The sequence below is a fragment of the Apiospora marii genome (genome assembly GCF_038362585.1).
Source record: "Apiospora marii strain CBS 49790 chromosome Unknown utg000011l_segment0_segment0, whole genome shotgun sequence".
NCBI classification, from domain to species: Eukaryota; Fungi; Ascomycota; class Sordariomycetes; order Amphisphaeriales; family Apiosporaceae; genus Apiospora; species Apiospora marii.
The window spans coordinates 1651908-1668183 of record NW_027117382.1 but is presented as its reverse complement, the minus strand read 5'-3'; the positions used below and the strand labels follow the sequence as shown (position 1 = coordinate 1668183).

Sequence of the window (16276 nt, the reverse complement as noted above, 5' to 3'; positions counted from 1 at the left end):
GCCCGGTTTATCATCCCAGTCTCTGAGGGCCTCATGCACCCTTGCAACCTCGTGTCCGGAGATATATGTAGCAAACTAACAGGTTGATTCGGTCTCCGCGGCAGATGATTAAAACCCCAGGACCTGGAAGCAAATTCGTTTGCTGTCGTCCATCCCTTCTTGCAACCCTGAGTTCTCCGCTGCTTTACTTGGCAATAATGGGATCGAAGTTCGTATCTCGGTCTGGAACCCGAGGTGCAGTATCCGTTCCAGTGCGTTTCGACAGCAGTGACTACTGGCTCTATAATTACTTTGTCTCGCTAGAAATCGGCACGCCGGCGCAGCATGTGGATGTAATTGTGAAGAAGAGCCCCTATCCCATCATTCCCTACACTGCGTCCACCACGTGCCAGAACGATCCGCAGTCATGCAGCCCGGGATCATGTAAGTAGATGAGGTTTTCCAATGCTTGAAATAGCTATCATAATTCTCCAATCACAAGAAATGACTCTTCTGACTCCTTTGTGTCGATGATAGTTGATCCCACCAAGTCCACTAGTCAGACGATCGTCAGCAGTGGCGATGTTCGATTCCTAACGACCAGTTGGTTCAATACGAGTGGAGCCAACCAGGGCGACCTCTTTCAAGACAATCTGGCGATCGGTGGGTTGAAGCTCGTCAACCACACGTTTGGCGTAGACATGGGCGGCGGGTTGTCCACACTAGGCACCGGCGAGCTGTGGAACCAACCGGTGCAGGATCTCCCCCCGACCCTGGCCCGGCAAATGGTGGACCAAGGGGACATTGCGTCAGCCGCTTTCAGTCTTGCACTTGATCGTATTGGTACTATCATCCTCGTCATCCATTACGCAAGATATGCCTTGATACCGAAGCACGCGATTACTGATTCCAGCCACAGAGGCGACAGCCAACGGGACCCTCTTGTTCGGCGCCATTGACAAGAAGAAGTACACTGGGGATTTGGTCGCTCTCGACGCGAGCCATTTCACAACTGGTACATACGGCAGCAAGACCTACGGCATCGCCCTGACCTCCCTGCAAGTCAGCAGTTCGTCGGGCACGGACGAGCTCCTAACCGTCGGGACCCCCTTGTTCATTAGCCCGGGCATCGGCAGCCTTGCCTCAATGCCCGAGCCCGTTGCCACCAAGATCTACGAGGAGATCGGGGTCACCTACGACCTCAAGAAACGCAAGGCCACTGTGCCCTGCGAGCGGGCCGCGGCCAAGGACGCGCACTTCACTTTCGGGTTCCACGGCCCCAAGGGCCCCCAGATCAAGGTCCCTCTACGAGACTACTTGGTGCCCATCCGGTACGCCCAAGGTCTGGCGAGGACGGGGCCCGACTACGACGTGTCCAAGCACGGCGACTGCGAGTTCAAGATGACCGTCAAGCAGGGCGACATCCTCACCCTGGGCAAGCCCTTCATGCGCAACGCCTATACCGTCTACGACCAGGAGAACCAGGTCTTCGGCCTGGCCCAGGCAAGCTACTCAACCGAAGAGGATATTGTACCCTTCGCGAAGCGGGGCGACCCAATCCCTTCATCTGTCCCCGGTCCCGTTGTGCGTCCTTCGGGGCCGCCGCATAATAGCAATCAGACCGACCTCCTCGACTTCCCAGTTGCTACGCTGGCAACACTGACGGCAGCTGCGGGGATCCAGACACCAATCAGTTCGCAGCGCGAGTCAGAGACTGCGATGCGCGTCGGGCTTGGTGTGGGTATACCTCTTGGTATCCTAGTAATCACGCTTACTGGTCTTGTGGTGTGGGTTCTGGTGCTCAAGCGGCCGCTGTGGCTTTGCGGGCACGCTTTTGGCAACGACGCCCCCAAAGAGGGAACAGAGTTGGAGGCGGGTGAGGAGAGGTCCAGGTCGGACCACTGGGGTTCGCCGAGACGACGAGAGCCGGTGGCCATCGATGGTGGGGAGCTGGACTCTATGGAGAAACAGCCGGTGGAACTAGAAGTGGCGGCAAACGGTGAACGTTAAAGAGGACATTTCCCCCAGTTGTAGATTTTGAAGCATGTTCCATAGTCAGGGAACCAATGGCTCAGTGGAACAAAGACGAGTTAAGCTTTGCATATTTGTTTGTTAGGCACCAAGTTAGACCGGACTCACTAGGATCAACCATGTCTTAAGGTATCAAGCATATGAGCACCAAAGATTCGTCGCTGATGGACATTTCCATATAGTGTCTCAAGCGGTAATGCTGATTGGAGAAGAGACCTCAACAGAGATAAGTTGTTGTATCCTACAGGAACAAATTGGAACTACCCTTTTCGGGAGATATTAGTTGATATCTGATGTAAACGACAAGCTTTAGCGGAATAGAAGATACGTGCATATCATTGAAGCGGGTGTTCTCGCATGTAAGGAGAAACAATTAGTATATGTTCGAGAACCAGGTTCAGTACTAATACCACTGAGACATGCCATTAAAGAAGAGTCGATGAAACATGCAGTGGAACTACGGCCATGGTCGCACTCGATGTGCAGGACAAAAGAACAGTGTCCAAAATGGCCGTTTGCTGATACTATGCAAACGCGATATGTACCTATAAAGTGCAAAGGTCCACACTGGGCTCTCGTGGCTAGGGATTCGATCAGCCGCCGGAGGTAACGACTATTCCACTTGAGCGATATCATGAGCAGAATAAAGGTAAACACAGAGGGCTTGCCCACCCCACCACCAAGCTCAACAGAGCACGAGGAAATCTACATCAAACACGTATGCGACCCCTACCGGCGCCACGGGCGCTATTTCACCGACCGCGAGAGCTCCACGAGCTCCACGTATTCATCAGGCAGTGATGTTTACACGAGCCCCTCGAGTTCGTGGGAGAGCTTTGACTCTATGCGAGTCGAGGTCTCCAGAGCGCCGCTTGTCATCATGAGAGAGCATCAACAGCGGAGAAACAATGTGCCGCCTCCCCCGCTCACCCGGCGGCCTATCCTCCAAAAGGCGTACCGCAATCCGCCCCCGAGAACACCCAACAGCAGCAGCGGTAGCAACGGCAGCAACAGCATCGATAACGGCAAAGCTCCGCTATCCGTGAAGTCCAAGTATACTTCCCACAAAACTGTGACCCAGTCAGCGTCAAGTTTCGCCCCCACCGCATCAGTCGGATCATCAAGCAGTCACAGCCGTCAAATCCTACCCCTATGCGTCTCACACCTGAAGAACCCGTGGGCGGGGTTATCCATGGCCCGCAGCCGCTGGAGCCCGGACAGCTCGGACGATGGGGAGCAGCGGCCCCGGGGCAGAGACCGCCGGCGGAACGGGGTCATGCTCCGGCTCTCAGGCGCCGCCAACGGTCTGGCACGGCGCCTTAGCTCGGCTTCGAGCCACGCCCGTAGTGGCCGTGATGTCCGCTCTAGCGGCAGCAGCGCGATGAGCCATAGCTCCAGTCACAGCCAGCGTCCCAGTCGTCAGCACCATGGTGCAAGGAGAAGTGGTTAGAAGGGGCGTGATTTCGGTACTTTGATTGTATCAGTTTTGAAACAGATCGAGCGCGCTTTGATATGCTTGATGTGGTCGGTCACTTTCAGGGGTAAAGATATTGAGGATGGGCTTGAATCAAAGAATTGGGATCCTACTATACGGGAATTGGCTTTAACCAAGTGATATCAGTTATCCATTGAGCAGATTGAAAAGAATTGGAATTAAGCTACTGAGAGAATGATTAGGGGTGAGGGGAGATTCTGGAAGCAACCGATGCTGTTGGTCTCTTCGTATCTCGCTGATACGTTAAATTCGTGCCCAACCCTCTTCCGAGCCACATCGTTTAACCTTTTTCTTCTATTACCTGGGATCAATATTATGTAAACTAGAATGGGCAGAAAATACCAAGGAGTGGAAAGGATAGACCTGTAGCTGAAACTGCAATGTCTTCCTTAGGGGCAAATGCTGCACAAACGTGCCCAGTCTATCTTCTGGAGAGTCTTTACGTATCGCCTTGGCCACGTTTCCACGGTGGAAGAGATTTTGAATCGTCGACGTTACTCCAGTCCGGGTGGTTGGGGAGACGCGCGGCTTGACCTTCCGTCCAGCCCGTGTGCATCAATGACTGATTGTCAAACCCCGAGTATTCGGTACTCGAAAACTCTACCCCCGGGTCGATCCCGCTCATGGCAAAGCTGTATGCGTCGTGCCCTGCCGTCCTCGCACTCCCCTCAAACGAGCCATTACTACCCGGACCCATAGGGGGTTGAGGTTTGTGTCCCTGCATGGCCTCTTGTTCGATCTCTAGTTCGACTTCTTTTATCATTGGTGGCGCTCGCAGCTTCCGGCCCTGACTCTGGCTGAACTCGTCGTTCGCCCTCCAAGTCTCGAGGACGACGTGAGATAGGGCCTTGATCGAACGATCTATCAAGCCCATGCACTGGTGGTAGTCTTGGCGTACAGCCCGGTTTTCGCTCAACTCGTTCCACAGGTCCTGCACGTGAGTGGTAGTCTTGGCGTACAGCCCGGTTTTCGCTCAACTCGTTCCACAGGTCCTGCACGTGATCCTTCTCGGGATGTCTCTTCATGTCGCGAAGGAGCGTCATCCAGGCTACACCGGGAGGCCAATAACCTGACATCCAGAGATAACGCCTTATGGGTAAGTGACCCATCATCCGGGTGCTGGCTTCTATGGCGTCCCGAGCGTACTGGAAGAGCTCGCCCAGGTCGGCTTCACTGCGCGTCCCCGAGGGCTCCCTCGGGGGTCGGAGATATAGGCTGGATATCTTCGCTAAAGCGACGGAGTAACGGAAACACCAACGGGTCAGGAATTGAAGTGGATCTTCGTCGTCGTAGGCGGAAAAGTATTTTGTTTCCGCCATTGACTCCAACGTCACCAGACTGGCGATCATGGATCCGACTTTCGGCCCCGACTTGAGCAACGGGAATCCAAGGTCGGGCTTCTGTTGACGGACGGTGTTGTAGAACTCGGCGCATAGGGCACAGAAGAGAGCCTCGCTAGAAGCTGGCTTCGTAGATGTCGCAGTCTGCATTCCAGGAACGAGCTCGGAGTCTGGAATGTTAGACGGGGTCTTGCAGTCCCAAGCAAGTACCAGCGGCGTCGACTGATAACAGACGATTTCGCAGATCCTGTGGTCAAATTTGACAATCGCCCACCATAGCCTACGACACATCTCGGCTTCCACGACATCGTATTTCTCGATTATCGACTCTCGATAAATTCCCAAGCGCGTCGCAAGGCGAATAACGGGGCCTAGCATAGTATGGAGAGTTTCGGGCTTAACTCGAGTGCCGATGGAAACCTAAAGCCACCAAGTAAGAATGCTATGCGGTGAGAACTTCATCGGGAGACCTGACTTACGATGTGAAGAAAAATTGCCGTCAAGGAGTCCCGGCTGTTGATGCTTAAGGCGTCGCAGTTTCTTATGGCCTGCTGACATGCGCCTTGGTATATGCTCAACAGTTTGTGCTTCTCGGCGGAAAGCTGAGTTTGGCACTCGTGGTCGGAGAGGGATCTCACGGCGACGGAGTAGACGCTGAACAGAAGCGCTTCTATAACAAGGGAGGGCCGTTTAGGTTCACCAGAGAAACCCCCGGCAAACCCCGATGTCGAATGAGCAACATCATACACGTGAGCCTGAAAGGTGGGAACGTGGATGACGTTCATGGTCGGGTGGACGTTTTGCAGGAAGATCTGCCAGAGCTTGAGAAGTAGGTGCTTCTCTGGATGTGTCAAGGGAACGAGGTCGGGAAGGCCATACAGAAACACGGGCGTGAAGTCGGCATGGATATCATGGCTATAGCTCATCATCATCTTGGTCTTTGGGAAATTTTCCGGCTGTGTGCCTGCGGTGACGTCAGACACATCATCGCTGCTCGTGTCAACATTATTGTCTAGAGCCTATCGGCGGTATCAGCAAATGTGACGTTGGGTGACGGGATAAAGGGCACCCAGGCTGGTGAAATTGCACCATACAAATTCGCTGAACCTTTTCAAGAAATATTTGTTGCTATTATTGGTTAGCTTCAGACTGATATGCAAACAAACAGACTGCTCATACCCCGCCGTGTGTTCCGGCTCCTTGCCTGCTTCTCGACTGGCTGAGGTGGGGGACTCGGGGTGTTCTACAAACAAATGGCCCTCTGATGTGTTGCATTGGGCGTCATCTGATTCGGCGTCTTGGTTATGCAGTGGGACGAACTGGATTCGATTCTGGCGCAGTAATCCTTCGTAGTAGCGAAGCCGTTCCAGCAGGGCCTTTTCTGGAAATCGCTTGCGGCGCTCGCGTGGGATTTGGCCTGCGGGGACGCACACAGCGCCCTGTCGCACGCAGTTGGCGCAGGGGAATATGCGGTCGCATCTTACCTTGCGCTGCTGGCACAGGATGCATGCGAGCACGCGGGAAGGCTTGGGAACAGGTCCAGTCGTTGTCCCGATGTCTGGTGTAACCGTGGGGTCTGTTGGTGGTGTGGGTGGCATGCTGGGACTGGGTAGCGGACTTTTCCAATGGCCGACGTAGTACGACAGAGATCAGTCACACTGGGGGCCAGTACCCGCTCAAGGCCACGGGAAACTGACTGCGATATTGTCTGATTACCAGATGATACTTGCCTGTCACAAACCGTGTGTTACTCCAGGGCAGTTGACTAAATATCCACAGGGTTACTGGGAAGATTTCGAACTCAAGATGAGGCACCTGCGTGTGTTTCTTCAGTCAATTTTTCTTCCTTCTGTCCTTCCTCCTCGCTCTTTCCCCTCTCGAATCTGATGAACAGCGGCCTCTCAATGTTTGCTACAAAGCGGGGACCGACACGTGATACATGACTACAGTAGCGCACGTGACACTGGCAATGCATCATTGAGACCCTGCTAACCTTCGGCGTTGGTTACCGCTAGTTTCTGCTTTTCACAAGAAGCCGACCCGGGGCTGGCAATACCGAGGGACTTGACGTAGGCACGGCCAGGGTTCATGATTTGTTGGTTTGACACTATGAGCCGCAACTGGCAGCTTGGCATCCCTCAGGAGATTTTACGCCCTCTTTGCTGTGCGACTCACGGATCATTCAGATCCTAGGGGCTTCGAAAGCGCCTATGGGTGTTTGGATGTGCATATGTACAGCTAAAGCGTTGTCTTAAGAGCCAATTGTCAGACACTACCCTAGACTACTCAGGATCCTTGAGCGATTGGGCGGTGGACATCAGCACAAGCAAAGGGTCCGGGGTACCTTATCCCTGTATTACCCAATCGCTGGCGGCTCAGCTCCAGGTTTCAAGCCACACAACCCAGCAGAGTTTCATGTGGGTGAGCCAGTCGTGCAGATCAAAGGCGGAAAGGCACTCGCTGGGCCTTTCTACTGGTGGCCTTATGTACAGTGGCCCTAGGATGCTCCCCATGGGCCATTTTGTAAGTCGTGGATCAGGCTGGAGAAAGCTGGCACTCTGGTGTACAGGAACGGCAATAGGGGGGGAGTACATCAAATACAGCGCTCTTTCTGTTTCTAATTCGCGCGTTTCTCCGACTGACTGCGGCGAAGCATTCGGTCGGTTTTAGATCGGAGCAAGATGCAGGACTTAAATATAGAATGAAGATGTCAGGATCACCGCATTTTGTATAAGTTATGCTGTTCTTAGGATGCAAGCAGACCGAGCCTCGTGCTAGGCATCATCCAAGGCTGTTCCAATAGAAATAAGAAAATTAGACCAGCGCTTGTTTGACGAGTAGTGGATGAGCGAAGGAGGTAGTGTTACACTAAAACGAGAATTCGTTTTCTCCTGAAATTTGTGAGCAGCGAATCATTCAAGGATGCGAAATTTTAACCTGCTGACTCACGTCAGTGGCCAATCAAGTGTCCAGCCATAGCCGCCTGTGGCGAACGCAGACATGTCGTGATACACTAGGATGCGTGACCAACACCAGGAGAAATAAGGAAAAGAAAAGGCTACCATGCTATTTCTGGACCAGCCGCTCAGCCGCATCGTCTACGAAATTGATCAAGTGTTCGGACCTTTTAAATCCTGTCCATTTGCCATGCACGCGCTTGATTCCTACCATTCCCCAGCAACTCATCACCCGTTCTATCTCATCTGATTTCTTCATTGGCAGCAAGGTTGACGAGAAAGTCGGATCCGACCAATCATACAACATGTCGGTCTTATATGAATCGCACAAACTACCTGCTGGCTCCAAGTGCATACGAGTCCTTGACGTATCTGGTGTCCCTACCCAGTCCTCGGATGAACCTGTTCAGGGCAGGTTGCGCGTTATCCCCCTCAATGGAACTCAGAAGTTCGCAGGGTTGTCGTACGTTTGGGGGATCGACGCTGCCAACACAAACTATTACATAACCTGTGAGGGTAGTCGGCTCCAAGTCACCAGCAATTGTCATTCCGCCCTAACTCAACTGCGTAACATTCTCGGGGCTTTCACTATATGGATCGACGCCATATGCATCAATCAAAAGAATAAGGCCGAAAAGATGGGTCAGATTCCGCTCATGGGCGACATCTACTCCACAGCCGAGAAAGTTTATGTTTGGCTGGGTAACGAGACACCCGGGACGAACAGAGCGATGCAGTACTTGGCAAACCCGATATTGAGTCGATACTATGAACCACAAGTGGATGGGACGGTAAAGTCTAGCCCGATAGCTGCTGCTTGGTATCTTCATTGGGCCAGGTACAGCTTTTGGAACCACCCGGTTCCCTTCAACCGTAAGCATGTGGTATCCTTAACTCCAGATTTTGCAAGTCCGCTGATCAGTTGAAATTCGATCAAGGCATGACTTTGGTTACAAAACCTCGCTTCGGGGGTAGCTACCCCTACGTCACGTATAGCGACATCGAAGAGCTCTTAGGCAGACCTTGGGTGACACGCCTGTGGACATACCAAGAGATTATTCTCGCCGCGAACCCTGTCGTGGTATGTGGTAGCCACCATGTGCCGTGGTCCAACTTCACGCTCAGTCTTCTCTTTCTGCACAACATTGAATGCTTCGAGCCGAAAAGCATCACAAGTCCATGGGCGAATATAATGATAAACAGAGAGAATCTTAAAACGTCCAACTTTTCCATCCAAAACGGCTTGCCAACCACCCTGGCGTCATACATCAGCCTTGTGAGGAGGATATCGAGGATCAAACAGAATATCGCAACAATCGAGGTCGTCATTGTTATCGCTGGCCCCCCTTACTCCGGACTCTTCGCTTTAGCAGCTCAGAGGCCAATAACATATGTTATCTTCGTGTGTTTTGTTATATGGGCATTCGTCGTGTTCCATATCTTCAAGATGTTTCCTAAAGGCTTTAATCCTGACCCCAGCCGAACGAGATATAGCAAACAAGCCAACCACGTCCCAAGCGATGGTCTTGCAATTTCTCTGTACTGTCGCAAGGCCAAGGATCCGAAGGACATGGCGTTTGGAATGTGGGCTGTTCTCAAGCGAGCGGGCGCCTCGAACCTGCCAGCACCCGACGATTCTCTCGGCCTTGGTCACGTATATTGGATATTTTCAAGTCAACTGATAACGACCACTCAGAGGCTGGACCTGTTACTACTGGCTGCTGCCAAGGGAGTCCATGGGGAGCCGTCGTGGGTGCCAGACTGGTCTGCCTATGGCAATAACGATTGGGACATCAGTTTTAGCAACGTCAGTGCATCTCATCATTACAGTGGAACACAAGATCATCGATACAGAGTCGCCACAGACCCCCCAGAACATATATCATTGAACCGGCCACAGACTGTCCTCACAGTACGCGCACGAGCAATGTACCAGATAAAGGAGTCTTTTCGGTTCCAATCGGTACCCGGGGGAAACGGAAATGACCTCGCCGACTCCGAGAGAACAATTCACCTGGAAAATCTGCGCATCGTTTTCGGTCGCGTTTCCCGCCAGGGGGGACATTTGACAGTGTCACCAAGATTACTCTTACCTCCCAACAAATCCACCGACCGTATTCTCCAAAAGAGACGTCTATTTGCACGTCTATTTGATGACTTTTCGAGTTCCTACGTGAATACTTTTTTTTCCAAGCGGGTTTTCTCGACTTCTTGGGCTTGATGATTCGGGAATTATGTCACAGCTCGGTATGAGACAGGTGGAAAGTTGGATTTCGTTCTGTAAACAAAATTACAGGAAGACCCCAGTTGAGGCCCTTGATCTTTTAATGGCCAACACAGATGCTTGGGCCGTACAACTTGTACTATGCAACTTCCTTGCCTCTGCGAAGAAGACCCAGTTCCGCTTATTTCCCTTCACGGGCACCTTCGAGCCATCTTCGTCCAGGAGAGAGCCATGGGCCAATGGTTGTGGATCAAACGGAGTACAGGACGGAGATATTATCTTGCAAGTTCAGGGTGTGCCGCGACGACTCATAGTACGAGAACGACACGGCAGTTCTGAGCAGGAGCAAGCAGTGGAAATAGTGAGTCTATGTCGTATGAAAGGGCCGCCTGAACACCGCTGGAGACAAAAAGAAGGATTCGTGGATTATCACATTTACTAACCAGACCGTTTAATAGCTATTAATTAGCGATTGTAATATATAAGGTGGATTTCTTATAAACTTTTAAATTACTACAGTTCAACCTCTTGCCTTGGAGGATAAAAGGGCTTTATTGAAGGCACGGAGCAGGATTAATCAGTCGGATCAAACCTGCATTTTCCATTCCCACCAGATCGTCGATATGCGGAGGCTCCTCGGTCTTATGTATTCCAAACGTCCTGAGATCAAGGTCATGCGCTTTTTTAGGTTTGTCCCTCTTCGTGCCCGCTACACTTGCGCAAGCGCGAGGCCCCAGGGCGAGACCTCGGACAAATACGTACAGCGTACAACGTGTTACACGCGATTCTAACGACAGAACATTTATATTGCCCAGTAAGCTATAGTGTAACTCTGGTACTTCCAAACATTACTTGTCTAGAGGAGCGAAGCATGGTCTGATAAGGTCGTACTGGAAGGTCTAAATTATGTCTGATAACTTGAACACCGAGTGTTTTCGATGGGACGCGGGCTTGGCTCAAAGAGTCCTCGCTTCTGTTCCATCGGAGCCGATGGCGCGACAAACAATTACGGCCGCGGCAGTGGTAAATGGAAATCTTGCGTCGAGCCGAGCTTCAGGATTCCTGTGCGGCGCTGGTGGTGAGGGTGGCGGATTCAGCCTCTACTTGGCGTGCATTGACATGTAACGAAACTTCTCCCTGATGATCGAGGTCACCCCCACCCCCGCTCTGGTTGAATGGTCCAAAGGAGTGTGGCATCGGCCGAATCTCAGCCGATCAAATGAGACGTCGCTGAAGGCAGTTGCGGCGACGTTATTGCGACAAGAGAGATACCTCTGGCATCCAATCGGTCTATGAATATTGTAAGAGGATCACTAGAGTTAGCATCATGGCGTTTTGTAAATAAACGAGAATAAGATATTTTAAAGTATGCAAAATGATTGAAATATAAGGCAACACAGTTCAGAGCCAGCCATAGCTGCATACCAGCCTCGCCATTTATTTCGGCCCCTGGTCAAGGAATGCAAAGCACGGTCTGAATTCGCATATCCAAAGCATCAGATTCAGCCATAGTAAGATACCGAGGAGGCCTGAGAAATGAATTCCAAATTGGATGAGATGGATGATAACAATTTGAACACCCTTTACCCCCTGACATAAGACCGGTGGAAGGCGCGTCGCATTTATGTTTCCAGCGCCATCGGATAACGTTCAGCTGGTTGGTGAATATTCCCGACGCCTGAATTGGCCCATCCTAAGGCGAAAGACAATGGCCGATTGGCCTCTGAGACGAAAGCTGAAGGTCAGAGGAAGCATGTCCGCGGCCCGGCAAACTATCGCGATCAAAGTTTGCATGAGTGTGTCATTCACGGCACCACGAAACCTACTGGAACTAGACATCAAGTTTGAATGTGGCTTGCTTGCGTCTGCTGGGCAACGCTTTTACAAGCCACTTGGAGGACCCTCCGCATTCAATTCTCGTCGGGCGGAGTTTGACAAGGCTTCGATGGATGTTCTTGAATATAACAGGTTTGGTTGGGGTAGAGACATAACGCGCGACAATGCCGGCGATATGATGACATAGCTTCCCTTTTTAAACATCAAACTCATGTCAAGTCTCCTAGGAACCCGCCGCCATCCGCCTGCTTGGCGGCCGCAATGCGCGAACTCTTTCGATCAAGCTTCGACGTGGCTGGGGCCAGAATCTCAATTTCCGGCATCTCAACTAACATGAGGTCATTTGGTTTCACCTTCCCAGCTCGGGCCCCTCCGACTTTGTGTCATGTTGTTTGACCGAACGGAACCTGCCTGGGCGCGGCGGCAGATTTAAGTGTGAAAATCTGGGGTAAAAGCTGGGATGCAGGGGGCGGCTCCTGAGGGGGTCCTGGGCCGGACAGGTGAAAATATGAACCTTAGCTCCAGCTTGGACATCGGACGAGCCCGTCGAGGAAACACCTCCGCGCCCAACACGATACTCATCAGACGAAAAACGGATCTCGGCCCCTTCTGTCGTTGAGCTTGGTGTCATGGCCGTCTTGGACAAATTGGAGGTAAGAGGGGTTTTCTGTTTCTTTCTGGGATGTTCTCCATGTTCCTGTTTGTTTTCATTCCATCATCATTTGTTTATTCTAGTCAGTTGTTCCACGTCTAGCAGTTATTTTTTCCAATGATTCCGCTATAAACGAAACACCTGATTCTGCATCACGCCATGAGTTCCCGGCAAACGCGGCACGTCCGGCACACTCGCCACACCCCGCCGGTCGAAGTGGATGGAAGCGTGCGGAGGAAACTAGTCACGGCCATCTGCCTGCTGAGCCTCAGTCTGTCGACCCTCCTGCTTCTCCGGTCGAAATGGTCGATGTCCAACTACGGGACCGAGGCGGAGCCGCCGTCATCCAAGTCATGGATCCCATCCACCCTGATGAAGCAGTCGACGGCGGAAGCCATCGCAGGCGATGAACTGATTCGGAGGAACCTGATGGCCTTTGTCGAGTTCGGCGCCGACGTCTCGGACGAATGGGCGACCCGTTCAGGCTCTGAGTCACTCAGGGAAGCTAGCCAAGTCCTTCGCGTGATGCGAGAAGAGCTTTTGACGAATGCCCGACATCAATCCAGCAGTCCATCGTCGGGGGGAGGCTTCGGTGAGATCGTGCACCTAGAAAAGAGAGGAGCAGAAGAAAACGAAAAGTCAAAGCGACGGATCGGCCCCCGGGGCCTGCTAGAAGACATCGCCGACAAGGGCATCCAAGCCGTCATCAACGCCGCCGGCGGGTCCCTGGCGGGCGTGGGCGCCGCGGCCGGCATCGGCGTCGGGCAGGGCACGGTGCAGGGCCTCAAGCTCAAGTCGGTGGACCAGGCCAAGGCCATCGGGAGCCAGATCATGCAGGAGATGGGCGGCGACACCTCCAGCCTCAGCCCCGTCGTCGTGGCCGTCGGCAGCAATGCGGCCGCCGTCATCACGCGCTCCATCGACCTCGGCAATCTCACGAGCAACCCGATGCTCGCGCCGGCCGCACGGGGACTGGCTGTCGGGCTGGGCAATGGCGCCGTCAATGGGCTGAAGCTCGCGGTGCGGCCAGCGCCGCCTAACTCGACGAGTTTGGTCGACGTGGCGGGCAATCTCGGCTTCGGGCTTTCGGATACCGTACTTAGTGCCGTGAATGTGTCGCAGCTTGTCACCAGCCAGGCTGCTAGCGGTATCACCAAGCAACTGCCGGCCGGGGTCTTGGGGCTCTCACAGGGCATCGGGACGGGGGCCGTGTCGGGGCTCAACATCAGCCAGGTTCCGCCCCCGTCCGAGACCAACACCGATATACCCTCCCTGCTCCGGGTGTTCGGGTTCGGCCTGACGCAGTCGGTCACCAGCAGCATCCCTCTCCAGAACCTCGCCGCCCTCATCCCCGGCGGCACGGGCGGCTTGACCCAGCAACTGCCCAGCGCCGTCCTGAACCTGGCGCAGGGTATTGGCAACGGGGCCGTGACGGGCTTGAAGCTCGCCAACGTGCCGCCGCCGCCCGAGAACACCAGCATTCTCGCCATCGCCGGTACCTTTGGCTACGGGCTAAGCAATTCCGTCACCAGCAACATCAACGTCGCCGGACTACTGGCCCAAGCTGGCGGCAGCGGCATCACCGCGCAGGCACCCCAGATCGCCCTGGGTCTCGGCCAGGGGTTGGGCAACGGGGCCGTCACGGGCCTCAAGCTGAACATGGTCGCGCCGCCCAATGGCAGCAGCCCCGCCGACATCGCGGGCAGCCTTGGGTACGGCCTTACGCAGTCCGTGACCAGCAACTTGAACCTGGGCAGCCTCGGTTCCGCCATCAACCCACAGGTCCTCCTCCAGAACCTGCCGCAAGCCGCCGCGGGTCTGGGCAGAGGTCTCGGCGCCGGGGTCCCCATCGGCCTGGGAATCACGCCCGACCCGGGCCCCGTCGTGGGCCCCAACGGCACCAAGAGCGACGTGGGCGCCATCACCGAAGACTTCGGCACGGGCCTGACCTCGGGCTTCCTCGCCAACGGCACCATCTCCAAAGTCCTCGCCTCCGGCGCCGGCTCGGGCCTCCTCCCCAAGGTAAACGTCGAAGCCGCCGCCAACGGGCTGGGCCGCGGCCTGGCCCAGGGCGCCACCGATGCCGTCACCGCCATGGGCGGCTTCAACTCCATCCTCAACGGCAACGCCACCGTGCCCACGGGGCCCATCGTCAACACGCCCGTCCAGTTCAACGACTCGGTCAACGGCGCCGCCATCGGGCTCGGCGAGGGGCTGGGTACCGGCGGCGCCCTGGCCGTGCAGAAGATTCTGGCGAGCGGCGCCTTGACGGACATTACTAAGAACTTTACCAAGCGCTTCATGGGCATGGTCGAGATGGGCACGACGGCCGTCGCCCCGCGTAGCCTCGCGCTGCTGGAACCGCGACAAGCTATCGCCGCCGCTGCGTCAGATAGCACGGCCCCCGCCGCCGTCGCCGCCGTCGCCATGCCGGCGCGCGAGGACAAGCTCAAGTTCAACATCACTAATCTCATCACGACCGAGACGCTCTCGCGCGTCGTGCAGCGGGGCCTGGACAAGATGACGCCCCGGGGTTTCGGGGGGCTGGCCCTCTTCGGGCAGTCGACCTTCAAGCAGCCCAAGAACTTCGACATTGACCGCTTCAAGCCCTTCTTACCCCCGGGCGTCGTCGCCTTCACCAGCGAGGGCCACCACTACGCCCTCAACCCCCGCCAGGGTATCGAGCTGGCCGACTCGGGGGTGCTCAAGGCCGTCAATGCCATTTCCGTGGACGGGTGGACGTTTACCACCTTGTTTGCTTTTATTGCACTGCATAGTAAGTTTACCTTAGCACTGTGGAATCATTTATTAACACATCGAATCGACTTTCAGTCTCTGACATGGGAAATACTAATACATATCGCAGTCACCTTTGCTATTGCCGGTCTTCTAGGCTTTATCCCCCTCGCCCTGGCTCTCGAAGCAGGCCGCAACATCGTTTTGCGCATCGAGAAGCCCCACGTCCTGATCAAGGCCCCCTACCGCACCAACGTGCTGTGGCTCGTCATCGGCCTACCACTCATCATCCTGCAATTCGTCTTCGCCGTGGTGGCCACCAACACGGCCCCGCACTTCAAGTCGGCCCACGGCGTGAGTCTTACGCTACTATCTCTCTCTCTGCCCGACCACTAACACGATTCCGTCCAGATCCTCGGCCTCCTCACCACCATCCTCGCCTTCGCCGCCGTCATCCTCCACTACGTAGTCCGCATGCGCGCCCCCCACGAAGTCGTCCCCCCCTCGCCCCTCGCCACCCTCCGCCACACCGTCAACGCCCTCCTCGTCATCCTGTCCATCGCGACGGGCCTGTCGGGCTTCGCCCAGCTGAGCACCATCACCGTCGGCCTGACCCAGACCGTCTACTTCGAGTACACGGTGCTGATGGGCTTCGCGCTGGCTTTGTTGGTGGTCCCGCCCGTCTTCGTCTACCTGCTGGACTGGGCGCTCGTGTACCGGGCCCGCAAGATCCGGCGCCGCCAGGGCCGGGGCCGAGGCCGGGGCGTGAGCGTGGGCGGGGGCGTGATGAGCATCCAGGAGGAGAAGCGGGCGGCGGTGCTGGAGCGGTCGCGGTTATCGAGGGGGCAGGAGAGGGTGCTGAGTTCGTCGAGTTTTCCGCCGATGTTCCCGACGGCGCAGAAATAGTTGTAATTTGTGTCAGTTTCACTCAGAGCGTCTCAGTATGGGAAGAATGATTTGGAAAGCATGGAAGGGATACGAGGCAGTTGGTTGGGTATAGCTATTCATTGATACAGGGCGGGCAGG

At 54.7% G+C, this 16276-nt stretch overlaps 5 protein-coding genes across 5 annotated transcripts; 4 read left to right on the top strand and 1 right to left on the bottom strand.

Annotated features, from left to right (window-relative positions):
• Window positions 1–197: 197 nt before the first annotated feature.
• PG985_013585 (uncharacterized protein) lies at window positions 198–1989 on the top strand (the record flags this gene model as incomplete). The annotated part of the gene is made up of 3 exons (XM_066833351.1): window positions 198–423; window positions 517–822; window positions 893–1989. 3 exons carry the CDS (start codon window positions 198–200, stop codon window positions 1987–1989), a joined length of 1629 nt encoding a protein of 542 aa, XP_066678091.1.
• Window positions 1990–2644: 655 nt separating this feature from the next.
• Window positions 2645–3460, top strand: PG985_013584 (uncharacterized protein; the record flags this gene model as incomplete). Its single annotated transcript, XM_066833350.1, has 1 exon — window positions 2645–3460. The coding sequence occupies one exon, from the start codon at window positions 2645–2647 to the stop codon at window positions 3458–3460; it is 816 nt and encodes a 271-aa protein (XP_066678090.1).
• Window positions 3461–3944: 484 nt separating this feature from the next.
• On the bottom strand, window positions 3945–6443 carry PG985_013583 (uncharacterized protein; the record flags this gene model as incomplete). The annotated part of the gene is made up of 5 exons (XM_066833349.1): window positions 3945–4436; window positions 4465–5265; window positions 5325–5864; window positions 5940–5973; window positions 6025–6443. 5 exons carry the CDS (start codon window positions 6441–6443, stop codon window positions 3945–3947), a joined length of 2286 nt encoding a protein of 761 aa, XP_066678089.1.
• Window positions 6444–8107: 1664 nt separating this feature from the next.
• Window positions 8108–10817, top strand: PG985_013582 (uncharacterized protein; the record flags this gene model as incomplete). The annotated part of the gene is made up of 5 exons (XM_066833348.1): window positions 8108–8265; window positions 8323–8640; window positions 8703–9731; window positions 10099–10387; window positions 10641–10817. The coding sequence occupies 5 exons, from the start codon at window positions 8108–8110 to the stop codon at window positions 10815–10817; spliced, it is 1971 nt and encodes a 656-aa protein (XP_066678088.1).
• A 1856-nt stretch (window positions 10818–12673) lies between these two features.
• Window positions 12674–16156, top strand: PG985_013581 (uncharacterized protein; the record flags this gene model as incomplete). Its single annotated transcript, XM_066833347.1, has 4 exons — window positions 12674–13609; window positions 13673–15290; window positions 15381–15604; window positions 15662–16156. The coding sequence occupies 4 exons, from the start codon at window positions 12674–12676 to the stop codon at window positions 16154–16156; spliced, it is 3273 nt and encodes a 1090-aa protein (XP_066678087.1).
• Between the last annotated feature and the right edge of the window lie 120 nt (window positions 16157–16276).